This window comes from Rhinolophus hipposideros (assembly GCF_964194185.1).
Source record: "Rhinolophus hipposideros genome assembly, chromosome: 19".
Taxonomy (NCBI): Eukaryota; Metazoa; Chordata; class Mammalia; order Chiroptera; family Rhinolophidae; genus Rhinolophus; species Rhinolophus hipposideros.
This window is the reverse complement of record NC_138065.1, coordinates 19,905,876-19,923,008: the sequence shown is the minus strand read 5'-3', so window position 1 is coordinate 19,923,008 and position 17,133 is coordinate 19,905,876. Positions and strand designations below refer to the sequence as shown.

General features: G+C 36.7%; 1 protein-coding gene across 3 annotated transcripts in view; it reads left to right on the top strand.

Annotated features, from left to right (window-relative positions):
- The window catches only part of CDC14A (cell division cycle 14A), a gene marked incomplete at its 3' end in the record, with an annotated part of 133,978 nt that overhangs the window by 23,221 nt on the left and 93,624 nt on the right, over window positions 1-17,133 (top strand). For 2 of the 3 annotated variants that reach the window (XM_081025826.1, XM_081025824.1), the window contains exon 4: window positions 6,385-6,477. In XM_081025826.1, coding sequence (XP_080881952.1) covers window positions 6,385-6,477 — 93 coding nt within the window. Of the gene's footprint in view, window positions 1-347; window positions 393-6,384; window positions 6,478-17,133 lie in introns of all 3 variants that reach the window. The other variant, XM_081025825.1, reaches the window with a different exon arrangement.

Here is a 17,133-nt window from a genome sequence, read left to right as displayed (position 1 = left end):
GTGTTAATTCATATGGGGGGAGCATACCTAGAGTTTGCAAGGCAGGGAGTCCTTATAGCCACTCAGAAGTCTTCAGGCAAGAAGAACCCCTTTTATAGAGAACCCCTTTTATAGAGAACCCCCAAATGCTTTCGGCTGTTTTATCAGCATGAGCAAATAATGATGAGCCACTTTTCTCAGACATTATGACTTCTACTTTACTCATGTGCCGTTTCATTAATGAAACATGCTGGGTTTGAAACAAAATGGACCATACAGAGACACTTTTTTCTTTCTAAAGAAACTTTTCAACTTGTTTTGTTTTAGCTCTAAATGAAAATATAAACCATATTTTGTTTTGTGTACAGCCAAAGAAAATTTTCAAGAATATCCCTTTCCTGGGAAAGCTGGAGGTAAAACATATAGAGGTTATGGCTGCTCACAGGAAGACCTGTTCATTTTATCGCTTTTGTAGTGAGATGACCACTGATTGCTATGGAGACGCTGGTTGCTGCGGCCATTACTGGGCTAGCCTAGTCACCTGTAAGAGAATGATGCCTTGGTCACCATGGTCCCTGTGCTGTAATCTGCTTAATCTGAGCACCACCATGATAGAGCTTGCTTGTTTAGGGAAGTGCATGGGCTCTACTTTTTTTTTTTGATTAAAGAGCATGTTATCCGGGTTGCATTGTCTTCTTTAGCTCAACCTGGCTGTCACACAGCTTAATGAAACGCAGTGTTCTTACCAAATAACTTGAAGAATTTACTTTTAAGCATGGCAAACAATTTAACTGAAAGACTGCTGAAACATCAGTGTCTTTAAATTGGCCATTGACTCTTTGGTTTTCATTTTTTATTATTACTTTTTTGGGGGCTTTGAGCTTCATTGCCTCACCTTTTATTTTTGACTGGTGAAGTAGTTGGTGGTCTCTTGACCTAAGCTGAACAAGTGCATGATTTGTGTATGTCACCATAATCCAATAGCCTCGGCTATTTGTGATTATGTAGCATGTCATCATTTTCTTTCTCCCTGAGGTGTCCCGTGGCTTGTTTTTCACAAGGAGTGATCCCACTAGAATGCAACCTTGCACATAGCTTTCCGAACTAGAAAATGTGTGTCGGGGGTCAATATCCTCTTCTTAATTTGTATTGTTCTATCATAGCAGTCATTGTACTTTGGTTTACAAGTACCACTAAACATTTATATGTCATATTACACATCTGTCATGACTTATGAAAGAATGGTAAAATTTTGACTCTCACTCAGGTAAACATTACAGGTCTGGAAATTTCTATAAGTTTGATTATGTTAATTAATATTCAGTGCTAAATCCCATCTTTCAGCTACTGTTTTTTTATCTTGTGAAATTAAACAAGTAGTGTACCTGTAATTACGACCATCCCATTGGCCCTTGCTGTGTTGTTGCTGCATCCCTACCTAGTTATTCTCTTCTGTTTGTGATAAGCCTTTGCCAGTATTTTCCACTTGTTTAGCATTGAATATTCATTAGACTCTGCGTGCTTTTGAGGCTAGAGACTTGAGTTCCACGCCGCTCCCCTTGTTACCACATTGCTCAACACTGCTTTGACACACAACAGCTGCTTCATTCATGCCGATAGAACCAATAGGACTTGTTTCAGCCACTGTACCCAGCACACATATTCAGCTAACTGGTTGCCTATGGGCTGCCTTCAGTCCACAGACCTGTTTTGGGGGGCCTGAATGCTGTTTATAAAATTTTTAAATTCATGGTCAACATCTGCATTTTATAAAAGTTTTCATTAAATTCTGGATTTGTGGCTTCTGTTCAATATTGCAGTATTTGATTATGGGCCCAGATTCCTACATGGGAACAGCAGGTTGGAGCTTGGTCTGCTGTGGATGGGCATGTGTTTCCAGTTTGCCAGCTGACCCACTTCAAATTCTAGGCCCCTGAGGGCCTCTGAATTTAGAACCTCTGGAATGTCGCTATTTAAGACAGTTTAGTTATTGAATCATTAAAGGAACTTGTTCCTAATGTGTTATCACCTGGAATGCAAGAATTTACAAATTGTAATAAAGTTTTCTGAGGAAATCTGGGGAAATGTGTTTAAAAGACATATGTCATGATTTGGAGTTCCTAAGAAATTTAAATGTCTTTTGGGGTGACTTGACCAAATGGATAGTGTTTTAGGATCCATATAGAACATGTCCAGGGTTTGGAACCAGTCACATTTTATGCAGCTCCTCTCCAAAATTTGGTAATATCTTAGCATGGTGGATTTCAGTGTGTGGTCCCTGGACCAGCATTATCAGCATTGCTAAGGAATTTGTTAGAAACGCAAATTCTCAGGTCCTGCCCCACTGAATCAGAAACTCTGGGTTATGGAGCTCAGAAATCTGTATTTAATAACCTCCCTCCCTCCACACCCAGATGACTCTGAACTAGTCTGTTAAAAAGATGAACTATAATACAATAATAAAATATAATTTAGATTAATAGTCTGTTTTTATTTCTGAAAAATTTCAGTAATGACAAATTCAACTTGAGAATTATTTAAATTTTGAATGATGAAACTTTTCATGTCCTTATAATTGAGATTTACACAAATTATCCACCTCAGTGAGAGAGTTCTGGGTTTCTCCTGTCTACCACACTTATGAGAGAATTCAACTCTCTGTGATGTGACATATAAGATATTGGCCAAGTGTTTTAAGTCCGGCCCTGTCTGACTCTGGGCTTGTGTTCTCTTGGTAAAAGAGACACACAGCATGCTCATTATATTTCAGCTTTGCCCAGGGCCTCTGGTTTGTGAGTCACTCTGTGTCTGGTCAAACTGGATACCTCTGGCACTGTTCCTATTGCTTTGGGAAATGATGGAAGGTAGAAGGTGACCAATAAATGTTAGCTGTTATTCTTGCTGTTTTGTTCCTGGTTGTGTTGACATAAGAAGGTTCAGATGGCTATACACCCAGTTTCCAGCTAGAAATCCAAAATACAGTGTGCGTAGTGATTGCAGCTTATAATTGTAAGGTGTTGTGCGCAGTCTTGCTGTGAAGCAGGCAAAATAGTCCAGGGGTCTTGGTTTTCCTTCTGTTATGTCCTCCCTTTCATATTTAAGATTATATTTGTTTTACCAATTTCTAAATCTACTTTGCTATTGTACACAGTATTTTTGTAATCTTTGAGCTTTTCATGTAAAGCAAAAAGAATCTTTAATAGAGCAGATGGCTTGCGGAAAGCTAGAGGTGATGGTGTAAGTTGGCAGTTGCTCTCTTTGAAGGGCTTGGTCGCAATATAGGACCACAGAGAAGACAGGCCAAAGTAAGGAATAGGCAGATGTCCAGTTTGGAGGCATAAAGATCTCTGGGATTAGGGCAGAATCTAAGAAAATATCGGCTGACTCATTCATAAACTAGACAACTATTGTCTGCAGACTGTACCTTTCTTTCCTGCATGGTCAAGTTTTTCCATGAAAGATCTCGAAGGATAAGACAAATGTTCCTCTAAAGATATAGTCTCAGTGTATGGTATTGTTTCTTCTAGGGTGCTTTGATATGTAATAAGGTAGTTTTAATTTTTTTAAAGAGAGGGACGTGTTTAGTATTTGAAAGGAGAAAACATTAAGGAGTTTGTGTACATCGACCCACTCATATAAAGCATCAGCTAAACAATTGGCAAAATATTTTGTTATGCCTGGAATTTTTCATTCCAGTACCAGAATGCTGTTGAACAGCATTGCTGGTGTAAGACCAGGGCAGGGTGATGGATAAGAGGGAGGCCTCTCTGTCAGGAGGGGAGTTAGGACAAGGGCAGTAATGCATAAGTTTTTTCTCTGTTATCGTTCCCTTTGATTCCTTGAGTGAGAACCCAACTCTCTGTCTGACCTAGGAGATATCGGCCAAGCTTCACTAAGCAGAATATCATTTCTTGACTGTAGTGCTGTAGAAAAACCCTGAATTTTAAAAACATCTAAGCAAGGTAAATGGTAGGAGCTTTACAATCAGATTGAAAATTCTCATTAAAAAGTCAGTTATTGTAATGTACCACATGGTGACTATAGCTAATAATACTGTATTGTATATTTGAAAGGTGTTAGAGTAAATCTTAAAAGTTCTCATCACAAGAAAAAAATACTTTTAACTATGTATGGTGATGGATGTTAAAAAAAAAGTCAGTTTTGTTTCCATCCTGTAGGCAGCTTCCAGTAGGAGATATTTTAAAATAGTTAAATTGCCTACGTAGATTTTTGTGAAGAATTTCTTTATCTGATGTAATTTCTGAAAGCTGCTAAAGTTGAAAAAATTCTTTTAAATTTCTTAAAGTTTAATTTGCTTTATATTTACTTTAAAAAAATTTATAGGAATACAATGAAAATAAAGTTTTTTTCCAGAATTCTGTCTTCCAGTTTCATAGTTCCCATCTGAGATAATCTCTGTGTTCCATATATTTTAGATTAAGTGAGAAAAATTAAAAACATACAATAAAAGACCATTAGTGATGGAAGAACAGCAATATGCGTTTGTCACTTTTGGCAAGTGGATTTGTAAAATAAATTTAATTCCACATTATTAAATGATAGCAATAGTCGTTATGAAACCTAAATTCTTAGTGGAAAGGAGCATCAAACCAGATAATCCAAACTTCGAGATAGATTGTTGATGTTTTCTTCCCCTCAGGGAACCAGGAAATGTCAACAGTGGGAGTCTGGGAACCAGAATTGCCGAGTCCTTATGTTCATTCTGACTCATGTTTATGGGGGCCTGGCCCATGAAAGGCAGTTTTCAGGTGTTTGGGATTCAGAGGCCATAAAAGATGCTTAGGTCTGAAGAGCCTTGACTCTCCTTCCAGTAAATCAAACATATCTTACTGATGGAGAATAATAAGTGGCAAAACCACACAAACAAATAAAATAAAATAAGGAAATGTCCAGCAGACAGCAGCACAAAATGGAGAAAGCAGGGAGACAAGTGTCAGCACCATCAATAGTTATCTTGAAGTCTTTAGATAACTTCAGTGTATTAACTCAACTGAACTGAATTGAATAAAATGCACTTATAAAATTTTTATTGTATAGGGGTGTTTTAGTAAGCCTGCCTGGAAATAAGGACTTTGGTTATAAGACACATGCTTTGAGGCAAACAATATTTTTCAAAATTCAATGTTAAAAAGCAATGCCATTTTCAGAACATGGGATTCTTGGTTATCAAAGAAAATGCCTGACTTGGGATGGTGAGGGTTTCTTCGCTTATCGCTGGGGTACATGTAGCTACGTTTCCTATGGTTACATGTTAAAGCCAGAATGTTATAGTTCCATCTTAGAATGGACTTCTAAGTTAGAAGAGTTTCTTTTTCTTACAGAAAATAACAGAGTAAAGAAAGATATATAATGAACTCTGTTAAGGGGGTTCTAAAAGCAGATATTCTGTGGGTGTTGTCAACGTATAAGGTATAACAAGTTGCTTTTACCATCAGTGTGTTTTTATAGATAAATATTACAATGTAATTATGTGTCTGTATTGTGAAAACTATTTGTTAAAATACTATAACTTTGGAAATGTGAGGAAATTGAGTGGATTTTATTGAATTACATCAGTGTGCTCTTTGTTTTATGTTTGAGTTTTTGATTAATATTTTGATTTCATTTCAACAGATCGTTTTATTTGTACACCTCTTTTCCTGTTTAGCATGTACACAACATACCATGTTACTTATTTTGGATTTAGGTGAATACTTGAGCATGTTGCATATTGCCAGGCATATAGCTGGTGCTTAATAACTGTTTGTCTGAATCCATGAGTTTAATATATGGCTATTGTATTAAGATGTTTGCTGATATAATCCTTTTGATGGTTCATCTTTTTTCATTAATCATTTATTTTCAGATCATTAAAAGCGGCTTTTGATAGAACATTCTATAAAGAAAATATTAATACTGGTGCTCTAGTTAATACAAGAATTTAAAATTTTTTAAAGAGGAAAATGGACTGGTTGACACATTTAAAAACAAACTGTATAATATGAAAAATATAGGTGACTTTTATGGGAATATGTGTGGCATGTAGGAAATGAAAAAAAAGAAAGGATTTTACATACACATAAGATCGAGAGTAAATCTTCAAAAATGGTTCCTGCTAATAAAGTTGCTAAGAACTTAACTATTTCCTACTGTTATCAGTCTCCTCTCTTGGCAAGAAACATATTTGTTATATTATCCATTCTTACATCATGATTGGGCTGTAAAAAGTCTGAGCTAGTAACCCTCCACTCCCCAAATACTTACGTACAAATGGCATGGAAATTAAAGTTGTTAAATTTCACTGGTTGTGAGAAATCTTTGAAAGTTAAGAGATGATTTTTATCTTCTGTATATATCAATATTGTCTCCGTGGTTACACTAACTCTTTTTATTCTCTCTTTCTAGTCATACAGTTTATCAAGAAAGAAAATAGTGCACTACACCTGTTTTGATCAACGAAAAAGAGCAAATGCAGCATTTTTGATAGGTGCTTATGCTGTAAGTTATTTTTGCATAATTTTTTCTATAATCTTTCTATAATTTTCTATAATGAAATGCTAACACTATTACATAAAATCTAGGCCACTTTTTCAGTGCAGTTGGGAGATGGTGAAGATTATTAGCAACTTGGGAATTGATCTGGAATGGAAAGTATGGACTAGTATCAATGTGCTAAAATACTCTCAGTTTTTATTTTCTATTAGCTGATGACAGAATCGCAGAGCCACAGTGTGTAGCTTGGATTCCACAGTTGTGTAGGTGTTCTAAAAAAGTAAACCCAGAATAGATATTTCCAGGAAAGAATACATACAGGGGTGCCAAAAAAATGTATACAAGTGGACACTTTAGTTAACAAGTGGACACTTTGGTGGAAATATTTATTGTTTGCCATAATCAGAAGTGTCTGGATACTGATGGTAACCACTTTGAGCACCTCTTGTAATTGCAGAAGTCAAATGTGACTTGTATTCATCTTTTGTTATTGGTATATAATGAGTATAACAATTTTAATACAGTTTTTCTTTTTTAAAATGTGTATATAAGTTTTCGCCCTCTATCTATGAAGATTCCCCCGCCCCCCGCCCCGCAAGGGCATGTATGGATCAGGGCACGAGTGTGCAAGGGATGAATCAGGGTGGGAGGAGGGAGGCATGGAGGTGAGGGGCAGGTCAGGCCACAAGTGCAGGGGCCCCACTGCTCAGGTACCTGGCCACCTGTCCTCAATCGGCTGGGGTCATTTGGATAATTTGTAGGCAGCTGCTGAGGGTGTGAGGGTCAAAAGTTTGTGGTCACCTGGTGTGTCATCAGCTGCCTCCTGCCTGGGTTCCTCCTGTAGGAATGGGTGGGGGGAGAGGAAGGTGTGGGCAGGACTTCCTGGACAAGGGAGACCCTTCTGAGGCTATATATGAAGATTTTAAAACACTATTGAGGTGTTCCTATTTTGGGATAAAAGGAAATCCTTTTGGATAAAAGGAAATCCTATCCCTTGGGAAAGGATTATTACTATTATTTTTATTTTTATCAGTCCATTTATTCATCTATACAAGTGTTTGTAATAGGCAAACCGAATATGAAACCTGCATATAATTGCAACTTCCCTAATAACTAGATAAGACTTTGTGAAAATAATTTTGATTAGAAATTTTGTTCTTTATATACAATAAAAGGTAAATATGAGTCCCACAAGAATGTGCTACAGAGTTTTGGTGTGCCTTTCTAGAATTTTCTATGTGTACTGGGATTGGTCAAAAAAACATGGAAAGCAGAAGCCATCAGGGCTAAAACTCATTTGCAACCTATAATACTTTTTAGGGATGAGTATAATTATCCAGTTAAGAATATGTTGGTTTAAGGCAGGGGAGAGAGGTGTCATTTCCTTTCATCCTTGGGGAAGGTATGCTGCTCAAAGCCTAGAAGCAGACTGCTGAGTGTCCTTTCAAAAGTCTCCTCTGAAGACCTTGATGAGAGGAGGCACTGACTACTAGACATCAAAGTGCCACATCGAACCAAAAGCTGCGGAGGAAAAAGCCCAGTGTGGTTTTGGAAAGACTGTCATCTGTTGCAGAGTGTAGGCTGTGAATAGGGGCAGGCTGTCAGACTGCAACCCCAGGCCTGGTTTCCAAGACACAGATGCCCAGCTTTGCCCACCTTTTCTTCCCCTGATGTGGCTGCCTCCAGTCAAGCCTTGGCTCATCCCTTGTGGTACTTTTCTTTCTCACTCTCTGTACCCAGAATGGTTATAGTACAAGAATCATGACTAAGAATCAGAAAAACACTTTTCGCTGAAGTGGCTCTGGGATGATGGGTAAGCCACTTTATCTCTCTTAGCTTTATTTAGTTTCCTTATCTGTAAAATGAGAGGGTTGGATATAATGACCTCTAAGTTTCCTTCCAATTCTGAGGAGAATAGGATTATTTGTAGCGCCAGCCAGGCTATTGCTTTTATTTTAGGAGCAGACACGAAAAGCTGGCTATTGGCATGAAGGTTCAGTGAAGTGCTGGTAAGCTGAATTAAGTAGGCATTCTTCCTTTTCACTTTATGTTGACAATCACTAATCATTTGAAACTGATAAATTGACACTATGTTTAAAATATGGAGAGCTTGGAATAACCTCTAGACTCAAGCCTCGTCAACAAGCATGTCTTTCCTGAGGAATTTTGTGCTGCTTTGTTGCTGAGCATGTTATTCATGAGTCCTTTGTCATAACGGACTGCCATCAAGAAGAGGTCATCAGCTCTCTCCTTTCCTTTCCTCCTCTTCTTCCTTGTCCATTCTCTTTCTTCTTTCCTTTTCAATGCCTGTCCTTAATTTCTGTATGGTACCTCTAGAATTTTGAAAGGAAGTTTAGTTATAATAGGTGCATTGAGTTTGGAATAAAATACGTCTTCTAATGCAGAAGTTTCCACCACGTTAAAACAACCAAAGGAAGGACAAGCAGTCTTGGTGTGGATAAAGTGCTGAGGGCCACACTAGCTTGTATTGCATGTTAGTACCATCCTGAGGAGCCGTATAAACTAATTATTCTTGTGTTGGACATTTCCCAGTTGATTTTCTTTCCTGATTTGGTAATGTGTTCGCCACAAGGGTTTTTGACACAACACTTAATTAATATGAACACCAAGAATTATAATCTTTCCTTAAGGAGAAGTTTCTGCCTTACTTCATATTGTGTGTATGCATTTAATTGTTGACACATCTTGTCAGAAGACAGCCAATACTGTGCGTTATACATACATCTCAGTTATTATGTATATATTGAATGTTGCTATTTGGATAAGTCAGAATTTCCTGGGGGAATCTTCTTGAATACAAAAGACTGTAACTTTTGGAGCAGACATATAGCCTATATGGGGCAAGTGTTTTTTCGGAGAGAAGTCCTTAACAGTGAAGATGTTTCTCCTTTTTTAAATGTGGAATCAACCCTCTATCAATGGCCACTGAATAATAAAAACTATTTTGTACTAAGACAAGCCTTTTTCTGTGAGCTTTAGTCTTTTCCTTTGTAAAATTTAGATAATACCAGGGTTTCCTTGTCTACCTTATATCAAGATCACATGTCCAACTGCCCATTGATAGCTCCACATTACATATCTAAATGACATCACCCATTTATTGTGGCAAAACGTAACTTTTTATTCCTTCTCTCCACAAACCTATTTATTCCCCCAGTCCTTGCCTTTTTAATAAACAAACTACCATCAGGGTCTTGCTAAATCAAAGGATAATTGTCATTTTGATTCCTTGTTTCCTCTTCCCACATTATACTCATCAGTAAGTCTGTTCAGCTCTATTTGTAAAATATACATTGAGTCAGAATACTTCTTTCCATCTTTATTGATATCACCTAGTCCAAGCCACTGTCATTATTCTCCTAATGACCATCACAGCTTCATACATTGTCTCCTTTTTGCACTCTTGCTTCCCTTTAATCCACTTGCTACACAATTGTCAGAGTAATCTTTTAAAAATATAAATTAGGTCATGTCATTGTCCTGTTTCAAACCTGTCTAATGATGTTCACTGTTCTTGGAATAAAATTCAACCTCCTTACCAATGCCATTAAGATCCTCCCTGATCTGGCCCTGCCCAGCTCTGTGATCTTGCTCAAGATGCTCCCCCATCACATTGGCCTTCTAACCATGGAAATTCCAAGCTCGTTCCTACCAGAAGGTCTTACTAATTTCTGTTCTCTTTGTGAGCAATGTTTTACCTCAGAGCTTTACATTTCTGGTTCCTTCTAATGTTACCTCCTCAGAAAAACTTTCTCTTAAGTTTTTCTCTGCTCCCTCCACCTCCAGTCACCCTCTAGCCCTCTGCTGCCTTATTTTCTTGCAGCACTCTAGTTAAAATTATATGATTCATTTATGTATTTACTTGCTTATTATCTCTTTCCTAGACTAGAGAGTTAGGGACATTGTCTGTTTCATTCATTGCTGTGTCTAAGAGGCGATAAAATATTTAACGCAGTTTTAGGTGCAGGCATTCACCAACTGGAAGTTGGCCACAATGGAGCCTTCCTGCTGTGCTGAATCATGGGGAAGTCCAGGGTGGGGGTGTCCCAGGAAAGAGAGGAGGTGGCCAGTGTGTGTGGGGGTACTCCAGGCTATGAACTATGGGACTATTTCAGTATTGAACACTGAGCGTCAGTTTAGAACTGTGATCAGCACATAGTAGGTACTCCATAAATATCTATTGAATGAATGAATAATGGAATGACAAAATATGAAAGAAAGAAGGAAGGTAACTTCAGAGGAAAATTCTGAAAACAGTTAAATTAAACATAAAATATAAAGTCTCGTTAACATCTGTCACTATACATAGTTACAATCTTTTTTTCTTATGATGAGTTAACCATTTTTAAGTGTACAGTTCAGTGGTGTTAGGTACATTCATAATGTGCAGCTATCATATTATACCTTGCTTCTGAATGTGACATTTTATGGCAAACATACACCTACAGAGTCAGGGCTTGGCTTGTGGTTTCTCCGTTAGATCATGACTTTCAGTGTCACAGAACCTTTTGTGTTTCTATTTCCTTATCTCTAAGTGGGAGAGAGCCTTTTTACGTTTTATCTCATAGAGCTGTCATAAGTATCAAAAAGGAGATAAAATATGGACTGTCATGCTCAGTAGGAAATCCACAAACCTTTCTCTGTGGCTTATCCTAAAGCCAGAGCTGATGGAGCGCTATGGCCACTGGAGATCACAGCAGAAACACCGAACAGATGAGAGGCACATGTTTCAGGGAAGACGCTCCTCATGAAGCAGCTCTTTATCCCTAAGCTGTGATGTTGTGCTCCTGGAGATGGAGGGCTCAGAGTTTAAGAAGAAGCCAACTTTACCAGAAAGCTGTTTCCCTTCCAGGATAATACTCGGTGCAATTTTAGTGTTAGGAGTTAGGATGCTTGGGTCATCATAGCATCCCAAATACTCTCATAGGAGTTTGAGGAAGATGGCTTTAAGAAATTATAAGCATGAATTAATTTGGTTGTTGCCACATACTTAAAGACCAGATCCTCATTAGTTACTGTATTGTTTTCAGTTCATACATCTTTGATAAAGAGGTCAAGGAGAATTTGGATCAGGCCGTGGTGATTGAAGGGCTGGAAAATAATATGTATGAGAAGTTACAGTAAGTGTGATGGTCCAGCTTAGAAAATTCAGTTCAGAGTTAAAGAACTAAGATTTTTGTTTTTTGATTTGTGGAGGATGCTTAAACAGAGGTGGTAACCACACTGTATTTTTCTTAACCCACTTGTTAAGTCCTCATGTTCCTAAATAAGGGGTCTAATTATGGATTAACTGGGTTTGGCCTGAACCAGATGTCATGTATGAATTAGAGATGACAAGGCTAAAGTTTGTAGACTTTCTAGTCATCTCTGTGTCTGCTCTTTATCCTGTAGACTACACTTAAGGGCTTAGTAGTTACATTCTACCTCTAAGCCTACTACTAATTACAAGGAATCCATTCTCTGTCTGGGGAAGTGGTTGACAGCAATGACTTCAGCAGAGCCACAGGCTCAGCCTTGAAGCCACTTGTTAGTTGTATGTCTTGAGCAAGTTATTGAACTCATCCACACGTCTGTTTTTTCATCTTTAAAACCGAATTCATAACACCCCGCCTAACATGGTTGTGGTGAGGACTGAAGGGGAGGTCATACTGATGAAGGTGTCAGGGCATTGCTTGCCATTTTCAGCACTTAGGAATGGCCGGTGGCTCTAGGCAGGGAAGTCGTGTGGCCTTCAACAATATTTTCTGAGCCATTGTGTTACCACCCCTGAAGAGCTGAAGGCTGCTCCCATTTTTGTCTGCTTGTCCTCCCTCCTTCCCACCCAGTTTTACACTTAAATCCTTCCTTGGCTTAGTAACACTCAGATGGTTGTTCATCTGATGATTTGTTAGGATAATTCACTGGAAGGTGTGAGTATGAGGATGAGGTTTTTTAAATTTTTTATTTCCTCCTAGTATGTGATTTGCATTTTAAAGGAAGAACCTATCTAAACCAAATGAATTTCTCATTTTTGAGATATGTAGTTAAGCATTCATTAGTCCAGTAAATATTTATTTAGCTCAGATGAGCTCTACCCAGCACTGTAGAGGGCTCTGGAAAATACAAAAAAAAAGGAGAAGAAGAAGAAGAAGAAAAAAAAGAATACCTAGATTAAAATAGGGGACAGATGAGCAATAAATAATTGGGAAAAGTATGCAATATGTACCAAATTTGGATAATTATTAATTCATTCAACAAGTATTTTTCCAGCCCTTGTCATACATGAGGCTTTGTTCTAAGAGTTGGGGATACTAAGGTGAATGACTTCCTGCCTTCTGGTGTCGGTGTTGGGGGACCAGGCTGAAACCTGGGGCGAATAAGAGATTAAGGATGGCTAGCCCCAGCAGGTCAAGTTGGTGAGGGAATATGGACAGCAGGAAGAGCGTGGAGGGGAGGATACTTTTATGGGGTGGGGGAGAGGTATGTAGTTTGGGAAATGATTAAATATAGTTTAAATATCTAGTTTGCAAAAGAGATAATTTACTGAGTTTAATTTTTAAAAAATTTTAATTCAATTTAAAAAGTGTCATAACCACAATATAGAAGAAAAATAGGGAAAATTCCCTGAAATTACATCACTCTTAAACCAGAACTACTTACTTAGGTATAATTGCAATGTAGTTTTGTGAACCTTTTTTGACTTGCCTACATATGCATGTTTTGCCTTTTTTGCTACCTAGATGACCAAATAATATTCCATTTAGAGGGCATACCATTGTTTGTTTAACATTTTAGATTTCTTTCAAAATTTTTCAGGATGTGACAAGCAACTTTCTGCATTATAAGTGTTTCTTTTTGTAGATTTTTTGGTCTAGATTTTCAGAAGTGGGATTAATAGATTTTAAAAAAGACAGCATTCTTTTAGGCTCTTGGAGTATGTCACCATATTTAAGCCAGTTTTCACTAAATTTGGCATTATGTGCAATCTCCACTGTCATATACCTTTGCATATTGGGTATAACCATTAAAGACTTAGAAATTTAATTGGTGAAAATACCTCATTGTTTTACTATTCATTTTTTTATTATCAATGAAGTTTATTCCTGTAGTTTTGTTTACAGGTTCATTAACTTTTTGAATAGTTTGTATTTTTAAAATTTGTTTCCTGTGTTTGACCATTAAAAGTTGAAAAATGACTATCAGTCTCTTTCCTTTAAAAAAACAAGTAATTTGTTTTGCATCTAATTTCTATCAGTAGGTGCAGACCCCTAGAAATCACACCCATTAGTCCAAGTTTATGTAAGAAATTAGGAACTTCATGTACCTTAAATTCTGTTACTTATCAAAATGCTGTGTTAATTAGTACTTTCGTATACCTGAATATTAAGATGATTAATTGGAACTGATGGTAATGGACCTATTAATTATTCAACCTGAGTGGTCTACTGAATATACAAAAAATTATATTCAGAACAGTATTATTTAAAAGTTGTAGTGTGTGTGTGTGTGTGTGTGTGTGTGTGTTGAAACCATTGGAAAATGGTAAATTAGGCCAACTGACTCTGAATTATTTTTTGTTTTCATTGTTTGGACCAAGTATATTAGTTTCCTTAATCTCTAACTCACAATTCATCTGTAAATTGCAATTTCAGACTGCTTTAAATTGTCATTAAAAAAAAACTATAGGTTAAACAAGTGTTATTTAAAATTGTAGGTAAAATTATCAAGAAAATGTTGGTTCAAAATAATAAAGGCATCTATCTTAAATATTTAGTAAAACAGTAATAAAGCGGATGTCAGCCACCAGTGTTCTGTCAACCTCTGTGGCTTCTTGGTAAATCTAACAGATAGCGTTTGCTTCTGCTTATAGAACTTGTGCAGAGGAAGGGAGGAGTGGCCTATGGCTGGGGCAGGGCAATTTCCTGTGTGCAGTTCCTTCCTTTTATGGCTTGATAGGCAAGAATGCTTTTGTGATATTGCCTGTAAATGCGCCAGACAGGCTTTTATTCATGTAGGCTTGTATTTTTGGTAGCTTTAAAATAGGTCAGTTTCCTGAAAACTATGTAGCATTTTTAATTTCAAACTCTTTTAATTTGGAAGTTCCGTTAGTCTTCTGCAGATGGATAGAGCAATATTATCTTTTATTCAAGTCTCCTTGCATGTTTCATTTAGCTGTGGGCTAGGGATATCAGATCAAGTTTTCTGAATAAAAGTTTTCCTGAATAAATCTTTTCAGTATTTTTTTTTCTATTCTCCTTTGGGCTTCCTGATAGCAAGCTTCCACTGTACTGCAAAGAAGCTCTCAGATTTATATACATCTACATACACTATATTTAATAGTATGTATTTAAGTGCTGATATCTGTGTATGCTTACAGCAGTTTACTCACACATACTTGAATCTTATTAGTAGCCTTGAAAAGATGTATACTTTTTAAAATTTATTTTTCAATTACAGTTTACATACAATATTATTTTATATTAATTTCAGGTGTACAGCATAATTAGCAGTTATGCATTTATATAATTGATGAAATGATCATGCCATTAGTTGAGTACCGACCTGGTGCTATACGTAGTTATTACAATATTATTGACTGTGTTCCCTGTGCTGTACTTTATAACCCTGTGACTATTTCGTAACTACCAATTTGTACTTCTTAATCCCTTCACCTTTTTCCACCCATACCCCCAACCCTCTTTCCATCCAACAACCATCAATATGTTCTCAGTATCTAAGAGTTTGTTTCTGTTTTGTTTGTTCTTGTATTTTGTCCTTTACATTCCACATATGAGTAAGATCAGATGGTATTTGATCTTACTCTGTCTGACTTATTTAATTTAATATAATATCCTCTAGATCCATCCATGTTGTTGCAAATGGTAAGATTTCATTTTTTTAATAGCTAAGTGATATTCTATTGTATATATGTACCTATATATCCAATCATCTGTTGATGGATACTTAGGTTCCTTCCATATCTTGGCTATTGTAAATAGCGCTGCAGTGAACATGGAGTGCAAATATCTTTCCTAATCGGTGTTTTGAATTTCTTCGAATACATATCCAGAAGTGGAATTGCTGGGTCATAAGTTATTTCTATTTTTAATTTTTCGAGGAAACTCTAAACTGTTTTCCATAGTGGCTGCACCAATTTGCAATCCCACCAACAGTACACGAGGGTTCCCTTTTCTCTACATCCTCGCCAACGCTTGTTTTTTGATTTATTAATGATAGCAATTCTGAGAGGTGTGAGATGATATCTCATTGTGGTTTTAATTTGTGTTTCTCTGATAGTTAGTGACTTTGAGCATCTTTTCACATGACTATTGGCCACGTGTATGTCATCTTTGGAGAAACGTCTATTCAGGTTCTCTGCCCATTTTTAATTGAGTTGCTTGATGTTTTTAATTGTTTTGATATGAATTTTTTTAAATTTTGGATATTGACCCCTTATCAGATGTGTCATTGGAGAATATATTCTCCCATTCAGTAGGCTGTCCTTTCATTTTGTTGTTGGTTTCCTTTGCTGTGCAAAAACTTTTTAGTTTGATATAGTCCCATTTGTGTTTTTTTTTTTTCCTTTTGTTTCCCTTGCCAAGGAGATATATCAGGAAAAAATATTCCTTGGAGCAATGTCAGAGTTTACTGCCTATGTTTTCTTGTAGGAGTTTATGGTTTCGGGTTTTACATTTAAGTCTCTAACCCATTTGGAGTTTCTTCTAGTATATAGTGTAAGAAGGTGGTCCAGTTTCATTTTTTTTGCATATATCCAGTTTTCCCAGAACCATTTATTGAGTAGACTGTCTTTACCCCACTGTATGTTCTTGCCTTCTTGTCAGACATTAACTGACCATATAGGTGTGGGCTTATTTCTGGGCTCTCTATTCTGTTCCATTTTGTCTGCTTTTGGAATCAGGGTAATGGTGGTCTTGTAAAATGATCTTAGGAGCTTTCCCTCCTCCTGAATTTTTTGGAATAGTTTGAGAAGAATAGGTGTTAATTCTTTTTTGCATGTTTGGTAAAATTTACCTGTGAACCCATCCAGTCCAGGACTTTTGCTTGTTGGGAGTTTTTTGATTACTGATTCGATTTTGTTAGTAGTAATCAGTTGATACAGGTTTTCTGTTTCTTCTTGACTCAGTCTTGGAAGATTGTATGTTTCTAGGAATTTATCCATTTCTTCCAGATTGTCCAGTTTGTTGGCATATAATTGCTTGTAGTATTTTCTTATAATCCTTTGTATTTCTGTTGTGTTTGTTGTCACTTCTCTTTCACTTATGATTTTACTTATTTGGGTCCTGTTTTTCTCCTTGATGAATCTGGTTAAAGGTTTATCAATTTTGCTTATCTTTTCAAAGAACCAGCTCTTGGTTTCATTTATCTTTTATGTCGTTTCTTTAGACTCTATTTCATTTATTTCCTCTCTAATCTTTATTATTTCCTTCTTACTACTTACTTTGGGCTTTGTTTGCTGTTCTTTTTCTAGCTTTTTTAAGTGTAAGGTTAGATTATTTGAGATTTTTCTTGTTTTTTAAGGTAGGATTGTATTGCTATGAATTTCCCTCTTAGGGCTGCTTTCATAGATTTTGAGTCATTGTATTTTCATTTTCATTTGTTTCAAGGTGTCATTTGATTTCTTCCTTGATCTCAGTGTTAACC